At 43.6% G+C, this 22,212-nt stretch overlaps 1 protein-coding gene across 1 annotated transcript in view; it reads left to right on the top strand.

The window, feature by feature from the left end:
• Positions 1-22,212, top strand: part of LOC310792650 (cytoskeleton-associated protein 5-A-like) — a 62,047-nt gene that overhangs the window by 11,425 nt on the left and 28,410 nt on the right. Inside the window, exons 6-23 of the mRNA XM_083654368.1 lie at positions 1,975-2,075; positions 2,289-2,402; positions 2,952-3,056; positions 4,243-4,332; positions 5,397-5,561; positions 7,043-7,171; positions 8,066-8,227; positions 9,056-9,157; positions 9,847-9,957; positions 11,003-11,095; positions 11,188-11,373; positions 12,087-12,181; positions 15,696-15,879; positions 16,754-16,896; positions 17,148-17,322; positions 19,063-19,176; positions 19,922-20,050; positions 21,152-21,346. Of these exons, the coding sequence (XP_083510494.1) occupies positions 1,975-2,075; positions 2,289-2,402; positions 2,952-3,056; positions 4,243-4,332; positions 5,397-5,561; positions 7,043-7,171; positions 8,066-8,227; positions 9,056-9,157; positions 9,847-9,957; positions 11,003-11,095; positions 11,188-11,373; positions 12,087-12,181; positions 15,696-15,879; positions 16,754-16,896; positions 17,148-17,322; positions 19,063-19,176; positions 19,922-20,050; positions 21,152-21,346 (2,393 nt within the window). The remainder of the gene's footprint in view (positions 1-1,974; positions 2,076-2,288; positions 2,403-2,951; positions 3,057-4,242; positions 4,333-5,396; positions 5,562-7,042; positions 7,172-8,065; positions 8,228-9,055; positions 9,158-9,846; positions 9,958-11,002; positions 11,096-11,187; positions 11,374-12,086; positions 12,182-15,695; positions 15,880-16,753; positions 16,897-17,147; positions 17,323-19,062; positions 19,177-19,921; positions 20,051-21,151; positions 21,347-22,212) is intronic.

Genomic DNA, 22,212 nt, shown 5'->3' with positions numbered 1-22,212 from the left:
GATAGAGCGGCACGCATTGCGCAAAAAGTGTCAGAATGTCGGCTGCTCTTTGTGATAGTTGTTTCATTTGCTTCAGTCATCCTGCTGCCTCGTATTCTCAGGAGCGCGTTTCTGCTCCACTTTTCACTTTCCTTCCCCGCTGCCTCTGCAGTCAAGCCAGCCCTCACCTCGGAAAGCACGGTCATTCTAGCGCCCACTTAACAAATCAAGCCGTTTTTGCAGCACTTGAGGAAACCGTGAGTTTGCTCGTTGATATAAGCGATTGCCCGAACGATTCATTAATTAATAAACTAGCGAACGTGAAGTGAGTCACGAAGAGCCACACCCGCCCACTCAGACATATGCGGATCATATCGTTCCACTGTTTAACATGACCAGCGCTTGCGTGGAAGCGGATCTTATACCGGTGGTCGAGGTAGATAAGATACGGAGTCTCGGGAGTGCGCGTAGGCCGGCTAATTGTTGTTTAACATGCAGGCCAACCGGCTAGGTGCAGGTTATAATACGGATTCCACTGCATGTTAAGAAGTGGCTTAACAGGCCCAAGGAGGAGACCAGTCTGATGGTAGGTTTCACTAGCTAGCATATCGCACAGGATGTACTTGGATTGATTACATATTTATTGCAGAATTGATCAATACTAGATGGGAAGACCTTAAAGGAACAGTTCACCCAAAAATGAGAATTATGTCATCATTTACTGACCCTCATGTAGGGCCATATGATTTCCGCAATGCAGAATTCTTTTTATGGAATCATGGAATTTGGCAATAAAAATGGAGTCAACTGTAAAACATGGAATATTGCAGAGTTTTCCATGATCAGAATCTGAATAATTTTATTGATCCCCGAGGGGAAATTGAGTCATGCTACAGTTGCTCACACTCAGGCATGACAAATATAAACATCACACATTGTAAGAGGCATAAGAATGTATCATAAACAATCAAATAGAAGTTACATAGCCTATGGACAGTAAAGTGTCACAAGCATATGTGCCTTCTCCAACAGTCATTCTCAAGTACCGGTTAGGGTTAGGAAACCCTGCCCTCGACCAAAGATTATCCTGGTCGATCAGAAAAACGACCACAGCTCCAACCAATCGATTGGTCGAAACGGGGTCTAAAAAAAAAATTTTTTTTTTTTTTAACTTTACCGGAATGGACAGACTGATCAGCGTGCCATGCAACACCTGGCCGCCTGTGCGATGGTTATGTAACGTTAGCACACGTGGCATGGTTAATTAGTTGGCAGAAAGTACAGCTAGACAGCTTTTGCGATTCATTCCAGTAACATCTTATCATCTAACATTACCGGAGTTGGAGTGTATCTCTGATGACTGTCAGTCTCATCTCATAAGGTGCGTCCTGTGCTTGTTAACAGCTGATGGTGGCTGCGTGCTGAAACGTGTCCATTGTTTGTGCTGATAGCTGAGCCATTTAATTGTTAATTCCATCGCTCTGCTGGTTCCTCTGCTTTCTGCTAACTGTGCTGGCCTGTCTCTAGCCTGGATCACTTCCTGTGTGCTTCTAGAAAAGGTCCGTGTTGCAACTTGCTTCCGTGGCACCGTTACTTAGTTCCGGATCGCTTTTATTTTTATGAAATTGAATTTCTCCTATGAAATTATTAACACCAGCGATTGTTCGACCAACGTGAATCTCGTCGACCGGTCGACCAAACAATCGACCAATCGACCTGGAGGGGGCAGCCCTAGAAAGCAGTCACCGTTGACTTCAGTTGTACTGTACAGAAGTCAGTGGCAACCTTCCCTGTGTGTTACATGGACAAACCTCACTTGTGTTTCAACTGGCATGAGGGTCAGTAGATGATGCCATCATTTTCCCTTTTGGGTGAACTGTTCCTTTAACCTGAATTGACTCTTAATGTGACAGTTGAATTGCGTACGCATGGTGATGGAGAGTGAATGGTTGTGGAGTCACAGTCTAACAGCACTTCTTCTCTGCTCTCTTCCAGGAGAGGATGAGGAGGAAGCAGCAGCAGCAGTGGATCCTTATGAGCTCCTGGAGGCTGTGGAGATTCTCTCCAAGCTACCTAAGGACTTCTATGACAAAATAGTGAGTCTCTCTCTGTAAACGACTCAACATTTCTATGAGAAAATAATGACTTTGTTAATCTAGTGTGAACAACCAAATACTTTTATTTGTTTTTGTGTTTTTGCATAAGTGGATATCAATGACCTAAAGACTTGTACCGGGATTTCATCTTTACAATGTGATCAAACTCTAAATGTTCTTCAACCTGAGCTCACCGTGTGTGTGTTTCTACAGGAAGCAAAAAAGTGGCAGGAGAGGAAGGAGGCTCTGGAGGCTGTAGAGACTCTGGCCAAGAACCTCAAACTGGAGAACGGAGACTACGGGGACCTGGTTAGAGCCCTGAAGAAGGTACAGACCGATGGGAAGTCATATTACTCCTGCTGATAAGTCGTGCAATTATTTCCAAAGGCCCAACGCTCGCTAGAACTAAAACCACTTTAATATCTATGCTCTGAACTTGGCTTGATTTTGCAGCATCAGCAGAGGAAGAGAACATTTTTTGATTTATATGATCAAGTATTAAATAGATTTATTATTGGCTTAAGGAACAAGGATAACATGATTTTCATCAGGGTGACTTGTCGCAAAGCAGTTTACAGGAAACTAAGACATGAGGAAAAGATAATTATGAAAATCTCATTTAAAAAAAAATATATAACAGTATATTAAGTGGGTAATTAAGCAAGCAGCATACAGTTGTTCATATGGACAGTTAGGATAAATGTTAGGAAAACAATAATTTTACAGTACTTTTAAGCAGGCAATCTTCAACAGTCTTAAGATTTAGCATCGGCTGACGTGAGTGAATGAGACAGTCTCTGCAGAGTAAACTGACTGGTTTGATGTGAGTGAATGAGACAGTCTCTGCAGACTAAACTGACTGCTTTTACGTCCCAGGTCGTGGGGAAAGATGCCAACGTGATGCTGGTGACGCTGGCAGCTAAATGTGTAGCAGGACTGGCTGCCGGCCTCAGGAAGAAGTTTGGGACGTACGCAGGCTATGTAAGTTTACAGGGATCCCTGCACATTTTTTCACAGTGAGTTTGCTATTTGTTGTATTGGCACGTAAATGAAAGGGCTTGTTTACATTGTAGCCATTGTTATTAGCAGTGTTCTTTGAAGCCACTGGGTAGCATTTGCACAAAGTGGCTCAAATAGCATTGGCTTACAACTACTGTCAATGCTTACAACGGACATCAGAACTCAACTTTTGATTGTGCCTTGTGGCTTGAAATGGAAACCTATTGAATCTGTCCCTGTTCACTTTCATTTGGATAGTAAGTAGCACGATCAAGGTGCAAACAAAAGAGAAAAAGCTGATCAGGAGCAACTGAAGTCTACTGAATAATTCAGTCGGGACGTCTTGACTGCTTCAAACATATGTTGTCACATTATGGATGATTCTGTACGTGTTTAACTGTTTTATTAATGTGCCAAATAAACAGTAAAGTAAAGTAAACGAGTTCAAACGTGTGCACTTCCAAATTGCTGCTTTTAATCATCAAGTTTTTCCGATGCTTATTCCCATATGATGTGAACACAGCATAAGAGGTGAGGTGGGAGGAGCTGATAGAGACACTGAATGAAATAGGCCACGCCCATCACGGGGGAAAAGCTCCGTTCATTTCCACACACCAGCGTCATTTTCCTTGAATTAAACATAGCTAAAAGCTGTTGTGTGGTGGGGCTGTGCAGACAACAAATGTAAAAAAGTTTTTTTGTACTCCTGAGCAAAACAAGGAAGCCATTGAGAATTGGCGAGAAGAAAAATGTGGATGTTGTTGTCAATGAACTAAGTTGGAGTGTTCATCTTCAGTATATACGATCTTTTTGTGCAAGACCCAACCATGCACGCGACATAGGAGAACGCCAGGATTGGACAGGAGTTTGTGTTTTCCCTCGTTTTGGGCGTGGCTTCTGAATGATGACGCGCTCCGCAGTGTCTTTATGGGTGTCATTATGACGTGAACACAGCATAAGAGGTGAGGTGGGAGGAGCTGATGGGTGTCTGAAGAAGAAATGGAAGGCACTAACGCCAGAGAATTCATCATCAGGTCCAGTGTTTCCCCCACCATGCTACAGGCCCGGCGGGGCCGCCAGGCCAACGATTATGAATCGGACCGATAAGCATAATAGATAATGGCATTGGTATCAATAAAATCGTATCAATTGCCGTCCATATTCCCAGGTGGTGCCAACCATTCTGGAAAAGTTCAAGGAGAAGAAGCCGCAGGTTGTGCAGGCCCTGCAGGAGGCCATCGACGCGGTCTTCCTCACTGTGAGTATCGAGTAGAAACACATTGATTACACATCTATTGTAGCATCTATTTCAAATGAATATCCACCCCCTTGTTAGCATATAATACATTGTAATAAAACCTCAAATGGATTTGTGTATGTGCTGTATTGTGTTTGACAAGTTGAACTCCAAACATAGCAGACTTACCAATGTTTAGTCAGGACATGTTGACACAAGTCATGTTTTCACTGTCTCATAGCAAAATGACCATAACATTTCCGGCCTGTACTCTTGTTTTGGAACAAAAAACACCCCACCCAGCAGGATGTTGAAGGGAGGAACACCCTGAGTGTGACAGATGGGCAGATTGTTAATATTGCTTTCTTTTTGCAGACCACTCTGCAGAACATCTCAGAGGACACCCTGAGTGTGATAGATGGGCAGATTGTTAATATTGCTTTCTTTTTGCAGACCACTCTGCAGAACATCTCAGAGGACACCCTGAGTGTGATAGATGGGCAGATTGTTAATATTGCTTTCTTTTTGCAGACCACTCTGCAGAACATCTCAGAGGACACCCTGAGTGTGATAGATGGGCAGATTGTTAATATTGCTTTCTTTTTGCAGACCACTCTGCAGAACATCTCAGAGGACACCCTGAGTGTGATAGATGGGCAGATTGTTAATATTGCTTTCTTTTTGCAGACCACTCTGCAGAACATCTCAGAGGACACCCTGAGTGTGATAGATGGGCAGATTGTTAATATTGCTTTCTTTTTGCAGACCACTCTGCAGAACATCTCAGAGGACACCCTGAGTGTGATAGATGGGCAGATTGTTAATATTGCTTTCTTCTTTCTTTTTGCAGACCACTCTGCAGAACATCTCAGAGGACACCCTGAGTGTGATAGATGGGCAGATTGTTAATATTGCTTTCTTTTTGCAGACCACTCTGCAGAACATCTCAGAGGACACCCTGAGTGTGATAGATGGGCAGATTGTTAATATTGCTTTCTTTTTGCAGACCACTCTGCAGAACATCTCAGAGGACACCCTGAGTGTGATAGATGGGCAGATTGTTAATATTTGCTTTCTTTTTGCAGACCACTCTGCAGAACATCTCAGAGGACATCCTGGGAGTGATGGACAATAAGAACCCGTCCATTAAGCAGCAGGCCTCGCTGTTCCTGGCCCGCTCCTTCAGGCACTGTACCCAGACCACGCTGCCCAAGGGCGTCCTCAAGCCCTTCTGCGTCGCCTTGCTCAAGGTACGCTACCCGGAATTCAGATAGGGTCACCTGAAAAACAAACCCAACAACAACTCAGAATTCTGAGATTAAAGTCAAGTCTGCCTAGCTCTCCCGGTCGTTGCGCCACCCCCTCTGCCGATCCGGGGAGAGTTGTAGACTAGCACATGCTTCCTCCGATACACGCGAAGTCGGCAGCCGCTTCTTTTCATCCGACAGCGAGGAGTTTGCGAGGATCATGCTATTCCCCCTCAGTTCCCCTCCCCCTCAAAACAGACTGACCACAGTCGGGACACATACTGCTAATCTGGCTTCCCGCCCACACACAGTCAACTCTGCCTGTATGGATGGCAGACCAAGCCGGAGGTAGTCTCACGTAGTCGCGTAGACGGAGGGTCCGAATCAGCTCCGGCGCTCCAGACAGATCAGATGCTGCAGGGTGGGCTGTGACAGCGCCGCCCATGTTACAGTCTGGCAAGGAAACACGTTGTGGAACGCTGTGAAGCGATGAAAGGAACGAGTCAAAAGTAGTGAGAGGCTGTCTTGCAGGAAGAGTCAGCAGGCAAGATAATTTGATGGCTGTGTGCAAAGAAGGCAGCCAAAGTTAGCAGTTTTTTTACCCGAAATCCTACACTTCCCACAATGCACTGGGCTCGCGTGGCCTTCGAGTCCACGCCCACCCCTCAGGCATTTGGCTCATATCAAACTCCAGTAGGTGGCGGTAATGCACATATATGCTTGCCAACCGCCATAAAAGTCAAAGAAGAAGAAGAAGAAGGCTTCGACATAAAAACATTAGTAGAACAAGAATAAAATAAAATAAAAATTGCCTCCAAATTGCACCAAATTTAAACGGTAGTATATATGTCGGGAGATGTCTTCATAAATTTTTTTTCATGCATTTTAAGGCATTTTCCTAGGAGTTACGCGCATCTGATGTTGTAACTATTTCATGTAAAAAAATCAAAATCAATGCTCAGCGTTGATTTTGTAACTTCAACGCACCTTCTACTAGATGTAAAATTTGACGAGCTTTCCAATGCCGCCAGTCCCGTGTCTGGAGGTGCTTCCGTTCCCGAGATATGGTTCTTTGCAAGGAGCTATGGGGAGCTAACAATAGCTAGCTTAGTCTATGCGGTGAAAAAAGATGGCTGTCTTTTGTTTTGGTACAAGAGTTGTGAAGGGGCGTGGAGGACCTCTAGAGGCGGGACCATGGCGGCACAGGCCAACAACACTTGTAGTTCATAGGTGCTCGACTTCCGCAAGGCGGACTTGGCCCATCTGACGTAAAACGCGTCGGCTGGGCCAAAAAATATGTGAGAGATGGTTGATAGCTCTGGCTGTGAACAACCAATTTCAAAAATTTCAACGGATTCGAAAACCTTAGGGGCGTGAGATTTAATATATATTCATATTCCCCACGGGAAAGCCGTCCTTTAATGATTGTTCTCTGTTTTTCCCTCATTCTGTCTATCTCTGTTTTTCTCTTTCATCCTGCTCAGCAAGTGAACGACTCGGCACTGGAGGTGCGCGACGCAGCCTTCGAAGCCTTGGGCACGGCCATGAAGGTGGTGGGGGAGAAGGCTATGAACCCTTTCCTCTCTGATCTGGATAAACTCAAACTGGACAAGGTGAGGATCAATGTGCCGACATACCCAAGGAAGCTGATACACTGAATTTGGATAAGGTAAAGATGGAGGTGTGAATGCGTCTTTAATGTTGCAGTAGACAACTTCGCACCATTGTGCGTCCAAGGGGCAGCAAAAGGAAACGCTTTGAAGTATTGAACTCGGAAGTCATGTGATGCTGTAGCCTGACATCACCAGACAATTTGCAAAAGAGTCTGGAATCTCTCAGTTCAATTTTGATTTCCAGGGGGCGTGGCAGGCAGACAAACACTCCGCGAGTAAATGCCACGTGCTCTAACCCTAACCCCTATGGAAACGTTGATAAAGATAGCTTAGCATAGTCTGAACTTTATAGACTAGCTTAAGTTAAAAACTATACTATTGTGCCGATGCCCTGCGAAAGCTCTCCTGTTAATGTCCTACTAACTGTTTAAAGGTGAGTACTTGGTAGTCGGCTGTTACGTCACAAATGCAGTCTCTCGCCATTTGTATCTTTGGTATTGATTGGCCTGGCCGTTTATAAAAAAAAAAAAAAATCATTATAATTGACCAAAACAGACAACACACCACATACAAACAGACAACACACCACATACAAACAGCACAAATACACAAGACAGGGACAATAGGTCAGAGGTTACAGACAAAGAGCACAGATATATTTATGGCGTGGCCATTTTAATCTGTTCCAATGGGAGGCTGGCCAGACGCATCTGCTGAGCAAATGTCAGGTTCCCAGGCTAGTGATGCTGTGATGCTTCGTACCAAATTACATCAACGGGACGACAGAGGATGAGAGTGCTGCTTAGTGTTCACCTGTTATCAAAAATAATAATCATAATCTTGCCGAGTATGAGCGCTTGTCTAACCGCTGTCCTTTGTTTCAAATGTTAACAGGTAAAGGAGAGTGCTGATAAAGTGGAGCTCCCTGGAGGGAAGAGAGGAGCAGGTGGAGGAGGAGGAGGAGGAGAGAAGAAGGCAGCAGCTAAAGCTCCGCCCCCTGCTGAAGCTCCACCCAGATCCTCTGCCCCTGCCAAGAGGGCCCCCGCTGCTGCCAAGGTCAACCTAGAGCCATACATACTAGGGATGTTCATTTTGAACAATTTCCATAATCGAAAATCGGGAAAATTACCGATCAATTATCGATTATCGATAGCGTAATAATAATAATATATATATATATATTTTTTTACTTTGGTCTGGTAATAACGTTGCGTGTTCTCGGCCAGCTATAATGGCGATGCCGCTGTGTAGTAAGAATATCAGACACTAGCGCTATGGCCAGGTAAACAAACATGTTGAATGTCAGGTTACATGATGTAAGGCAATCGGCGTCTTCCAGCTTAGCTGACAACACAAGAGTCAAATCAACAGGCAACTGAGGTCCGCAGACCTCTGGGTGTGTTTGTGTCCCCGGCGCATGCCGGTGTGAATTCCCCATGTTTAAAACAGTTTTGTTGGCACAAAGGCCCGTGCCCAGCCAGAAAACTAGAGACTATATGAAGCTCCACCTCACGTTAGTCGGCTGTGCAATGGAGTGGGGCGAGGAGGAACGAATTCCACCCAAACCTAGTCCGCAAAAAAAAAAAAAAAAAAAAAAAAAAAATTAATAATAATAATAATAATAATCGATCAAAATTCCACATGATCGAATCAATTCCCTGACGATCAATTATCGATTTTCGATAATTGATGAACATCCCTAATACATACACAAAACACATACATACACAAAACACAACCAACCAGTTAAACGGCTTATGTCTCATAAGTCTGGAATCACAGGGATAAATAACTAAATAATAGATTGTTGCTTTCTTAGCAGCACTAAAGGCATTCTTCAGTTGAACCTGATGTTGAGCTTTCTGTTGCCTTTGTCATCCGTAGCCGTCAGCAGGACCGTCTAAGAAAGGCAAACCAGCTGCTGCCCCCAGTGGAAAAGCCAAGAAGTCATCTGACATGAAAGAGACCATAGAAACAGAACTGGCGGTAAGTCATGTTAAGATATACTGTGTGTTTCAGGTAAGTCACGTAAGATATACTGTGTGTTTCAGGTAAGTCACGTAAGATATACTGTGTGTTTCAGGTAAGTCACGTAAAATATACTGTGTGTTTCAGGGACATTTTGCTGTATTCACAGTAGAGCGAGACACACAGGAAATAGATTGCAGAGGGTTCTATCCTGATGTCAATGACTCTCAGACAGGCAGCTGAAATTAACTTTGTTTGCATATCTGAGACAATATGTTTTTCTAAAGTCTGAATATCTTAAAAACCCCCAGATCAGATCAGACTTGAACCACATTCTTTAGCTTAGGTTTGAAATATGATGCAAGTGGCATCTGTGCAATCCAGCTCAGTCTGAGCACTCGGATCGGATTTGTCTGAAGTGTTTTCCCCGTCACTTCCCATGCGACACATGCCATTTGACATCACGCGTAGCAACAGGGAGCAGAGAACAACTCGTCAGCAGCATGTCAGATACCAGCCTCCTCCTGGAGCAGAGAACAACTTGTGAGCAGCATGGCAGACACCAGCCTCCTCCTGGAGCAGGAGGTGGGGAGAGTGCAGGGGAGGGGGAGCAGGGGGAATGTGAGAGAGGATAAATCAGCATCGCCTGCTGTCTGACTAGAGTGTAACTACTCCCTTCTTCCTCTGTGCCTCTCTCTGCATGTCAGCTTGAGGTGTGTGAGGACATGGCAGCGGCCGTACTTCCGGCTATCTGCCTGCAGCAGCTGGACTCGGCCAACTGGAAGGAGAGACTGGCCAGCATGGAGGAGTTCCAGAGGGTAACGAGATTCAAGTTTATGAAGTGTCCCAGAAGGGCAAATTGATTAACCTCTTCTTTTATGTTCCTTTGTGACAAATTATGACACGGTTTGGTGAAAGGGGTAAATCGTGAAATAGCAAAAAAAACGAAACGAAACAAAAACCTTTTTCCCCTCCCATGTTAAGCAGGTTTTTGTTGAACGCACTCAATATAACAAACAATTAGGATCCCTAAATACTTGTTCAGGGCAAAGCAAGCTTGTTCACCAACTTTTAGGGCAATTTTATCTCAATGTTGCTTTTAGGAGTAGGCTACCAACATTCAAATAAGCAGATCTTTTTCAACTATTTTCAAATTTCAATGTATGATGCATCATTTGAAAGCTTCCAAGCTGCACTTTCATAATCTGTAAAAAACTGAAAAATGACCTTGGCCTACTTGTTACCAAAATCAAAAATCCGACCAATCACGACACGTGTGTCCACGCAAAAAAATTGTGGACTAATGGTCGGCCCGAGGGGCCCGTGAGGGTACCCTCGGGTTTGCAGCTCTCTAACACCCACACAGTCCGCCGGAGAAAATACACTCTAAAATCTAATTGATTCTCATGACTTTTGCCATGACTGTCAAACTTAAATTTATATACTTTGCGACGTTCATCATCGTTCAAATTTGGCTGGTGGCTTATTAACATAGGTTCCTGTGATGTGATGAACTCAAAATGCTAAATAATAAACAAATATTTCTGGTTTCCAGGGACTTTAAGTGGCTGATATCTGATTCTTGCTATGCATTTTGTTTCAGACAGTGGGTAAAGCCAATATCTTCCACCTGTTCTACTGTATTGATATATTGTCACCGTAGTGCTATTCTATATTGCAACATTGTTGTATTTTGTTGAAGGCTGTGGCATGTCACCACCTGTCACTATAATCTCTCTAGTGAGATTCATTTGTGGTTTCATATTGTCTTCTAGGCTGTGGAGACCATGGATAAGGCTGGCATGTCACCACCTGTCACTATCATCTGGAGTGATGTTCATTTGGTTTCATATTGTCTTCTAGGCTGTGGAGACCATGGATAAGACGGCGATGCCCTGCCAGGCTTTAGTCAGGATGCTGGCCAAGAAACCAGGCTGGAAGGAGACCAACTTCCAGGTAATGATTACTATGGCAACAGCTGCTCTTGACAGTTGCATGCAGTAATGTGGCTGCATGTGTTTGTATTCATCCCTCCTCTCCCTGTGCAGGTGATGCAGATGAAGTTACACGTTGTGGCTCTAATAGCCCAGAGAGGGCAGTTCTCTAAGACTTCGGCCATGGTGGTTTTGGACGGCTTGGTGGACAAGGTGGGAGATGTCAAATGCGGAGGAAATGCCAAAGAGGGGCTGACTGCTATAGGAGAAGCCTGCTCACTGCCATGGACTGCAGAACAGGTTTTTAGTGGATTGATATCTTAACATTGTTAATTTTGTTGAAGTGCCCCACCTAGTAACTTGCAAAAAGTCTGAGCCCCTATGTACCAGAGTCCTGCACGGGTCCAATTTTGCAAACCCGTGCCCGCACAGACCCGTCAATTTTAGAACCGTGCCCGCCCCGTTACCCGTGATTATCTCAAAATCAAAACCGGCCCTGCCCAGACCTGTTTATATAAGCCGTTGCCTCCGTTTCACACAGGACTCATCACCTGTAACTAACATTAGCAGTTAGCACTTAGCAGCAGCAGCTATTAACGTTAGTAACCAGCTGGTTAGCACTATCATCACACAACAGTGTTGTGCAACAAGCAGACTTAGCAAATATTTCCATCCAAACATGTCCGGTGTAATCCACACTGCCTTTATGATCGCTGTTCCGCTGACAGAAATGCACTTCTACAATGTCCATCAACTAACTAACTCATCAAACAATGCAGCACACTTAAAACATGTTGGTTATGTAGAGAAACAAAGTGTAAAACAACTGTTTGACAGGGCGTAATTGACAGGGGTTAAAAGTGCTTTTTGCGGGTACCCACCCGGTTGCAGGACTCTGCTATCTACAAAGTTTATGAATCACTTTGTTAGGGTTAGGGAGGGAAGACCATAGACAGGTCAGCAAGTCAGTAGACAACAGTTAATTAATGATGACTATACTTTTTTTTTATCAGGTTGTGTCAATGGTCTTCTCCCAGAAGAACCCTAAGAACCAGGCAGAGACTCTCAACTGGCTGGCCAATGCTATGAAGGAGTTTGGCTTCACTGGGTAACATGTCACTCACAGCTGTGTATATACAGTGAAGAGCACTTACTGTTTAAACAATATGCCCCGTGACAGAGACAACAGCTAAAGGGTGTTCTAAGACAGAGACAACAGCTAAAGGGTGTTCTGAGACAGAGACAACAGCTAAAGGGTGTTCAAAGACAGAGAGGACAGCTAAAGGGTGTTCTAAGACAGAGAGGACAGCTAAATGGTGTTCTAAGACAGAGACAACAGCTAAAGGGTGTTCTGAGACAGAGACAACAGCTAAAGGGTGTTCTAAGACAGAGACAACAGCTAAAGGGTGTTCTGAGACAGAGAGGACAGCTAAAGGGTGTTCTAAGACAGAGACAACAGCTAAAGGGTGTTCTGAGACAGAGACAACAGCTAAAGGGTGTTCTAAGACAGAGAGAACAGCTAAAGGGTGTTCTGAGACAGAGACAACAGCTAAAGGGTGTTCTAAGACAGAGACAACAGCTAAAGGGTGTTCTGAGACAGAGACAACAGCTAAAGGGTGTTCTAAGACAGAGACAACAGCTAAAGGGTGTTCTGAGACAGAGACAACAGCTAAAGGGTGTTCTGAGACAGAGACAACAGCTAAAGGGTGTTCTGAGACAGAGAGGACAGCTAAAGGGTGTTCTAAGACAGAGAGGACAGCTAAAGGGTGTTCTGAGACAGAGAGGACAGCTAAAGGGTGTTCTGAGACAGAGAGGACAGCTAAAGGGTGTTCTGAGACAGAGAGAACAGCTAAAGGGTGTTCTGAGACAGAGACAACAGCTAAAGGGTGTTCTAAGACAGAGACAACAGCTAAAGGGTGTTCTGAGACAGAGACAACAGCTAAAGGGTGTTCTAAGACAGAGACAACAGCTAAAGGGTGTTCTGAGACAGAGACAACAGCTAAAGGGTGTTCTGAGACAGAGAGGACAGCTAAAGGGTGTTCTAAGACAGAGAGGACAGCTAAAGGGTGTTCTGAGACAGAGAGGACAGCTAAAGGGTGTTCTGAGACAGAGAGGACAGCTAAAGGGTGTTCTGAGACAGAGAGAACAGCTAAAGGGTGTTCTGAGACAGAGACAACAGCTAAAGGGTGTTGTGAGACAGAGAGGACAGTTAAAGGGTGTTCTGAGACAGAGAGGACAGTTAAAGGGTGTTCTGAGACAGAGACAACAGCTAAAGGGTGTTCTGAGACAGAGACAACAGCTAAAGGGTGTTCTGAGACAGAGACAACAGCTAAAGGGTGTTCTGAGACAGAGACAACAGCTAAAGGGTGTTCCTTCGCTGTTGTAAAATCACTGTAAATCACAGCCTCACAGGGCTTATTGCTTTTATAAAACGGTTACTACATATTCACCTTATGTTCCAACACAGGGGTCAGCCAGTTACTTCCTGTTGTGTTTACACTTCCTGTGACAGTACAGTACTAGTGACCAGGTAAAGCAGACAGTGTTTTGAACAGGAAGTCATAACACAGCTGGGTAAAGTGGGCGGGGCTACATAAGGTGAATAGCCTGCCTGGTCAGGTTTGAGCAACAAAAAACGCTAAATCGACAACAAATAAAAATAAATAAAAAGGTAATGTACCGTAAATTCCGGACTATAAGACGCACCGGTCTATAAGCCGCACCTTCAAAGGTGACTATTTTTTTCTTCTATAAGCCGCACCGGTCTATAAGCCGCGGGTGTTTTGATGTTTAATTACCATATTTAAGGCTTCGTGCACAGAGGGGATTGTCGGGAAAGAGAGGCTGTTTGGGGAAGCTCCCATTTATTAACATTTCAACAAAACAAAAGTCAGGTCACTAATCCCCAGACAAAATCACACATTGTGGTATTTTTTGTTTTTTTTACAGTGCACACAGTGTCCGCGGTGTGGTGAAAAGAGGGCAAGAGAGGAAATTAAAACAGAAGTGGATTTATAGTTAGAAAGAGTGCTAAAGAAGAGAGAATTCCGTTTTTTATTTTTTTATTTTAGTTACTCACAGTACTATTGACCAGTCCAACTCAAAAGATATTCGGCAGTTTCACTTTGAGCTCTTGTTCCGCCGCTGGGCACACAGTGTCCGCGGTGTGGTGAAAAGAGGGCAAGAGAGGAAATTAAAACAGAAGTGGATTTATAGTTAGAAAGAGTGCTAAAGATAGTCCGGTCTGGTTATGACGAGTCTCGCTGGGTACAGTACGCCAAAGCGATATCCATTGACTCGATGATGCTGTTGTATGTTGCGCGTTTCTGTTGCACCAACGCGGAGAGGTCCTGCCGACGAAAAAGCGCGTACCCTCCCAGGTGAGGGGCTTCTTCCCCGCAGCCTGGAGGATGAGTTGACGGTCGGGCCAGCGGAGTAGGCAGATGAAGATGGCCCTCGGTGGCAGGCCGGGGTCTGGACGTGGCCGAGGCGCCCGGTGTGCCCTGTCCACCTCTGGTGGTTTCTCGCCTTCCTTCAGGTCCAGGATGTAACACAGGATTTTGCCACAAAAGCGTCCATGTCACCAATCTCAGCTCCTCTTTTACATTGATCAGGCGAATGTTATTTCTTTTACTCCTGCTGATTAAGTCATCAACCTGCGTGTGCAGGGTTTCGATTTTGCATTTTATCCATTTTCGGACTCACTGTGTTGTTTTTGTCCTCCAGTGCGCGGATGCGCTTTTCCGCTTTATAAACTCTGTTCACGGTTGCCTTAGTTTCTTTAGTGAGTGAGTGGATGGACTTCTGCACGTTTTCAAACTTGTTTTCAAGCTGCTCAAAACCTCTGAGCGATGTCGGACTTAATCGATAGTGTTTCACGGAGTAAAAGTTTAGCCCAAGCGTGTATCTCCAGCCTCCAGCAGGTGAGTCATTTCCTCATTCATGGCGTGATTGCTTCGTCTTTTTCTTTCTGCTTACCTGTGTTGTGTTATGTTATGTTATGTTATGTTGTTAAAAGAGGGCAAGAGAGGAAATTAAAACAGAAGTGGATTTATAGTTAGAAAGAGTGCTAAAAAAAGAGAGATTTTTTTTTTTTTTTTGGAAAAAATCCATAGATAAGACGCACCGTTATATAAGCCGCAGGGGGCAAAAAAGGCCAAAAAACGGGAAAAAAGCCGCGGCTTATAGTCCGGAATTTACGGTAGTCCTTCAAGCTCCCCTCCAGTCAGTTCAACATTCTGTGAGCAGCTGCTGTATAGTCTGCTAGAGAGAGAGAGAGTATTGTTATGGTGTGGGTGTAAGTCTGTTCCGTAATGTTCTACAGTAAGTAAACGTGAATAGGCTGATAATAAGGTCGATTTGTTTCCAAATGTTTAGGTCAGTGTGACACAGTAAACTGTCTTGTATTTAAGGGTATCAATCTATCTACCATCGATCTGCAAACAACGGGCCATAAATAAAACCTGAACGTCAGAAACAGCAAACGTTAACTATGTCTATTTCGGAAGTGCTATTTTCTCAACCATCTTCACCTGTTGTTGCCAAGAGCTGAGGACCTCCAATGTGGCTCAATGCTGTGACCACCTGAAAGCCCTCCGTTGACTCCGTGTCCTCTCCCTCAGTATCAACGTCAAAGGTTTCATTAACAACGTGAAGACGGCTCTGGGAGTGACCAACCCTGCTGTGCGGACGGCGGCCATCACCCTCCTGGGCATCATGTACCTCTACATGGGAGCTCGGCTACGCACGTTCTTCGAAGACGAGAAACCTGCCCTCCTTGCACAGATAGATGCCGAGTTTGAGAAGGTAAGGGCATTCTGGTTGTGTTCAGCATGTAGTATTTCTTATGCACTTTTTTCCAATTTAAAGGTAGGTTGCTATAATAAAAAAACAGAAAAAAAAAATCAGGTTCTGTGACTGCCTTCGTTTGTGCACAGACTCCTAACCTCGAGTAATATGGTATTAATATAGTTATCAATATATTTTGCCAAATCATCATTAGGGCCTGTTACAAAACAACTAGTCAAAAATTACTTGATTCAAATTAACACTTCCGAGTCCGAATGCATGAATGCTCCAGTCTCAAGTCTGAGTCTTCAGTGGTCAAGTCCAAGTCGAGTCACAAGTCCTGAAAATGAGTCCAGGACTTTGACTCAAGTCAGAGCCCTTGACCCGAGTACTACAACGCTGCCTCAAGCTAAATGAGTATCAGAACAGCTTGACCCGAGTACTACAACACTGCCTCAAGCTAAACGAGTATCAGAACAGCTTGACCCGAGTACTACAACACTGCCTCAAGCTAAACGAGTATCAGAACAGCTTGACCCGAGTACTACAACACTGCCTCAGGCTAAACGAGTATCAGAACAGCTTGACCCGAGTACTACAACACTGCCTCAAGCTAAACGAGTATCAGAACAGCTTGACCCGAGTACTACAACACCGCCTCAAGCTAAACGAGTATCAGAACAGCTTGACAGAAGTGAGATTCAAACACACGCCTGTAGTCAGAGTCCAGAAGCCTTTAGACCAGATCCTGTCAGCAAGTGTATGTGGGGAAATCAAGTGCAATAAGAACAAAATAAATAAACCGTGTTGGATGTACGGTTCCATACGTTTTGACACCCTATAGTTGAGATAGGTGTGATTATATATGTGTTCTCCTATGTGATCTGCACAGTTGCAGGGCCAGTCTCCACCTGCCGCGACCAGAGGCACCAAGAAGGCAGGGATGGCAGAGGACGGTGATGAGGAGGAGGAGCAGGATGAAGATGGAGGAGGAGGTCAGGACTTCATGGATCTCCTGCCCAGATCAGACATCAGGTAACCTAACCCAACACTGTCTGTAGGACATAGCAAATCCATGCAACATGCTGTGTTTATACTGTTACATCGTGCCGTCACTAATTCTGCTGTTACCATTAACAGCCATGAGAATCTTTATCTAGCCTGTTTCCATGCAGCCAGACTACTTTGATTTCAACTCACTGAACGCCAATGATTCCTTTAACTCTCCCTCTCTCTCTCTGTGTGTCTCTATCTCTCTCTACCCCCCCTCGTGTCCTCTCTCTCAGTGATAAGATCAATTTAGACCTGGTGTCCAACATCGGGGACAAGAACTGGAAGATCCGGAAGGAGGGATTGGACGAGGTTGCAGCGATCATCTCCGAGGCCAAGTTCATCACAGCTAGTATAGGAGATCTGCCTCTGGCGCTGAAAGGACGGCTCACTGACTCCAATAAGATTCTGGTCAGTAAGATGGCTGAACTAAGCTAAATGCTATCTTGCAATGTGCCGTTTAACAATGACTACGTTTACATGCACACAATATTCCTGTTTTTGCCCATATTCCGTATAAGTCAATATTCCAACTAAGCTGTTTATGACTAATGAAAATTAATATTCATAATATTCCCGTTTACATGTAGCCGTGCATACTCCGATTACTGTAACGTAAAATGTCCCCATGACGTACTGTACGTCCAACGGCTACATTCATTCATCCATTCACTCACTCATACTCATCTTAAACACATACCTACTAGGGGTGTGCCGATTAATCGTATAATCGATGCATCGCGATTAGTCACGTGACGATTAAAATCGATTCACAATGTTCGATTATCGATTTGCAAAAAAAAAATGCAATTCTTTTTTTGCTTTATTTGCAAAAAATACGGTATTTCGCCCGGAAAGCAGTTCCTTAACTGTAAAACGAGACCAAAACCGAAGTACTGGAAACTGGAATCACTGAAGAAAGCATGCAGGGTGGCTGTAACATGTGATGCGTGGACTTCAGTCGCAACTGAAGATAATGGAGGTACATTTGTTTGTTTACTTTAATTAATGGATACTGACAAATATACCTTGCTTAAAAAAAATCCTGTTTGGTGAAAAAGATGCATCGAAAATCGTGATTAATCGTAATCGTTTAATAATCAAATCGTAGCACCCTTAATCGTAATCGAATCGAATCGTGAGGTGCCTAAGGTGGCACACCCCTAATACCTACACACCATTTACAAACAACCCATTTAGTTAACGAGCCAGTTAGTAATTAGTTACCTAGTTGTAATTGTTACTATTCTTACCAGCATCATCTGGTCCATTTGAGGAGCTTGCCGCTGAAAAGGTCAGCCTTGTGATATTTGCGCATATCCAAAAACCTGTTGATATCTAAGAGCAGAAATGTGGGCTTTACTTTTGGGCTCTCTGGCTAGTTGGTTTGTTTAATTTAAAATGCACATACTTTAGCTGACCGTAAACAGTCAAGTTTGTTTGATGCAAACTGTGGTAAAACCCCCGATTGAGACGCATATTCCGAATGCGCTGTATGCATGTCCAAATAATGCTCCTAAAAGCCAAATAATACTGCAGGGATGATGTATTTTTGTAGGCTTAACCAAAAATCGCCGCCATGTTGGTTCGTTGGGGGAAAAGTCTATGGGCTTTTAGAATGGGGATTTCACTTAAATGCATCAAATAAGGTCTGTGGTTAATAAAAGTTTATGGAAGCGCAGATTTGGGTTCAGCAGGATAATCTTCACGAACCTTAATCACTGTTATGCCTTTTGAAGTGTTTTCTAAAAATCATGTTTAAAAAAAAAAAGTCATAAAAGTTATTCACGTTTGTGAAGATTATCCTGCTGAACCCATATTTGCGCTCCTATAAACCTTTGTTAACCACAGACCTTATTTTATTAATTGAAGTGAAATCTCCATTCTAAAACCCCTTCACTTTTCCCCTGAGCAACCCAAGCGCTACTTCCAGACTCATTTCTGCGGTGCTCTATATCGGCATATCCCACGTCATGGAAAATATTCTGAAAATCCAATGCTGTTTACGTGACCCTTATCGAATTAGGAATATTGTCATTTTTGGAATAATAGTGTCATATTATTATTATGTAAACGTACGTACTCACTGTGATAGACGATGGGTTCCTCTGTTTACCTCTGGTTGTCAGTGCTGTGCATTTGTCCTCCCAGGTGCAGCAGACTCTGAACATCCTGCAGCAGCTAGCTGCAGCCATGGGCCCTGGACTCAAACAACATATCAAATCACTGGGAATCCCTATCATCACTGTACTGGGAGACAGCAAGGTACGCACACACACACACACGTTCAAAATATGATTGTATTAAAGAGAGACAGTCCTTCTTATTCAATGTGTTTCATTACAATTTCCAAATAAAATTATTTTCTTTATAACAAGATTTGGCCTTCAAAAGCCCCCCCCCTCCCCTTCAAGAAAATGTGTCTTGAAAAGGGGGCGGGGGGGGGGGGGGGGGTCGTCTTATAATCTGACCAATATGGTAATAAGGCAGGAACAGTCCTTTTAAAAGTAGCTTGCAAGGCAAAAAAGTGTGGGCACCCCTGTATTACATAAATATGATTTCAATCCTAGCAATAATGCAAATAAGAGAGTGGCCACCAAATGTAACAACCAACAATTTTGATGCTGGAGCACTAAGTAAAAGGTATATGAAATAAGAAATATGAAAAATATATTTCACAGGATATTATGGAAAATGTGGACATTGACCACAGTAGGACATACTAAGACAAAAAGAAAATAATAATATATGGGTAAAAAAAGCAATCAGTGTGATAAATACATTATGTTGCATGCAAATAAATGAAAGTGTCCATTATACCAAATTAGAATATGAAAAGAAAAGAATAATTTATTGCATAAATACAGAATGATAAGACAGATGCAGTCTTTAATGGTCTGCGTGTGGATATTGTCATATACAGTATGTGGACATGAACCATGATGTTAGGCTGTTAAAAAGATAAAGGCAAATAATATTGTCTGATAATAGATGTGATGTTGTGTTGTAGGCCAACGTCCGAGCAGCTGCCTTGGCCACACTGCAGGCCTGGGTGGAGCAGACTGGCATGAAGGAGTGGCTGGAGGGAGAAGACATGGCCGAAGAGCTAAAGAGAGAGAACCCCTTCCTACGACAGGAGGTACACACACACACACACACACACACACACACACACACACACACACACACACACACACACACACACACACACCCCTCAAGCAGTGTGAAAGAGGAACAGAAATCAGCATTCAGCAATCTAATGTTTGCAGGGTTGGTCTGGAAATCTGCTGGAAATGTATTGAAAAAGGAATGTGATAATTTCCAGGTCTCGAATAGTTTCGGAAATGTAAAAGATGGAAAGATATGTATAACACATGTAATCAGTGAGTGATGTCATCAGTGATGCGAAGTTGAGCAATAGACCCTTTTCACGGGGGCCATTTTGTGTTGGAAAGGCAGAATAAACACAGGTGCAAGCAAAACACTAATGAGGGTTTCCAACTTCCAATCATGGAAGATGGAAACCCTCATTAGTGTTTTGCTTGTACCTGTGTTTATTCTGCCTTTTCAACACAAAATGGCCCCCATGAAAAGGGTCTATTGTGCTCTGCAGCATGCAATAGACCTCATAATGTGGTAGGGCTGCACGATTAATCGTATTTTCATCATCATCGCGATATGAAAATGCGCGATGAACACATCGCAAAAGTCACGTGATTTATTTTTATTTTTACAGTGCATCTGAACGCAACATGCAAGATGCCGGCTGAATATGTGTCCACTCCAAATGTTCATGTCATTCTGGCCAATACTCCACACTTCTGTTATAACATTTCAGTCTGGAATATGGAATATCTTTCAATAATCGTTATGACTAAAAGGCTAAAAGTAATCTCATGTGTAAGGAATGACTGTTCTACATTGAAGTAAAAATGTAAATAATTAACTTGTTGGTTTTGGATTTTTTTTTAGCTTCAAGAGTGCATTTCGATTCTGGAATCGGATCGTGACCCCAGGAATCGGAATCGGATCGGATCGTGGCTTAGCCGGATCGGAGCACCCCTACCCATTAATATTTTTGTTTATAGCATTTATTTATTTATCGCAGGTCATATCGTCATCGCAATATTGAACAGTGTTATCGCACATCGCAGCTTTTCCTCATATCGTGCAGCCCTATAATGTGGTAATTTCAGGCATTGATTGATAAGATCATTCTCTCCTCCCTTCACCTCCCCAGTTGCTAGGCTGGTTAGCGGAGAAGCTGCCCACTCTGAGGACGGTCCCGGCGGATCTGATGTCCTGCATCCCCCAACTCTACAGCTGTCTGGAGGACAGGAACGGAGACGTGAGGAAGAAGGCCCAAGACGCCCTGCCTACCTTCATGATGCACTTGGGCTTCGACAAGATGAACAAAGCTACCGGAAAACTCAAGGTACTGAACTGATCATTGCTACTGTGAATGACAGATGAACACAGGAAATATACTACAGGACGTGCTGAAGTGAGCGGTGCAGACATACAGACACAACTTAACCAATTTGAACTAAGAAGAAGAAGAGATTTGCTCCAGTGACATCACTGATGACAGGGGGGAATTCCCCCCTTATGTTCTTCAGATAGGGGGGATTTCAATTCAAAACTTTATTCGGGACATAGCTCAGGGGGGTCCATAGTACAACAGACATCATACAGACTATATAAATAAAGATATATAGAGAGAGATTATAAGAAAGATTTATAGACTTTAGAGGATTTATACACTTTGGTTTTTTCCCCCCCAGCCAATACGATAACCGCATTATCTGCTTCTCCTTTCTGATAAGCAACAATCATTTCACATTTTTGTATCTTAACCTGTAGCTTTTGTCTGAGTCTAATTTACTATGGCTTTTGTCATTGTGTTTTATCTGCAGACTAAGCAGCCATAGGCTTTCAGTTCTATCAAAGCCTTTATTTTTTGTATTGAGTGATACACTTTACTAAAACACTCATATTATATCAGAAGTGTTCTTTGTTTTGTGTTCACAATAGTGATGTCACTTAGATGTGGTTAGGTCAGAGCTATGGAATATTAAATCATCCATCTTTGCTCACTACATCTGCCTTTCTTAGTGTCATGTTACTGGCTAGCCTCCCCTCCCGGACCATCTGGTGTTTTGGTTAGTTTTCTGCTCTACACATTGACTGTATATTATTATTATTACAGTAAGTACAGTAGCCCAAGTGACTTTTTTTAACATGTGCATTATAATGCCACCTTTTTCTCCATATTTCTGCCCTGGGGGCGTGTTTTAAGTT

The sequence above is a fragment of the Poromitra crassiceps genome, assembly GCF_964638095.1.
Source record: "Poromitra crassiceps genome assembly, chromosome: 18".
Classification (NCBI taxonomy): domain Eukaryota; kingdom Metazoa; phylum Chordata; class Actinopteri; order Beryciformes; family Melamphaidae; genus Poromitra; species Poromitra crassiceps.
This window is presented reverse-complemented; position numbering and strand designations above follow the sequence as displayed.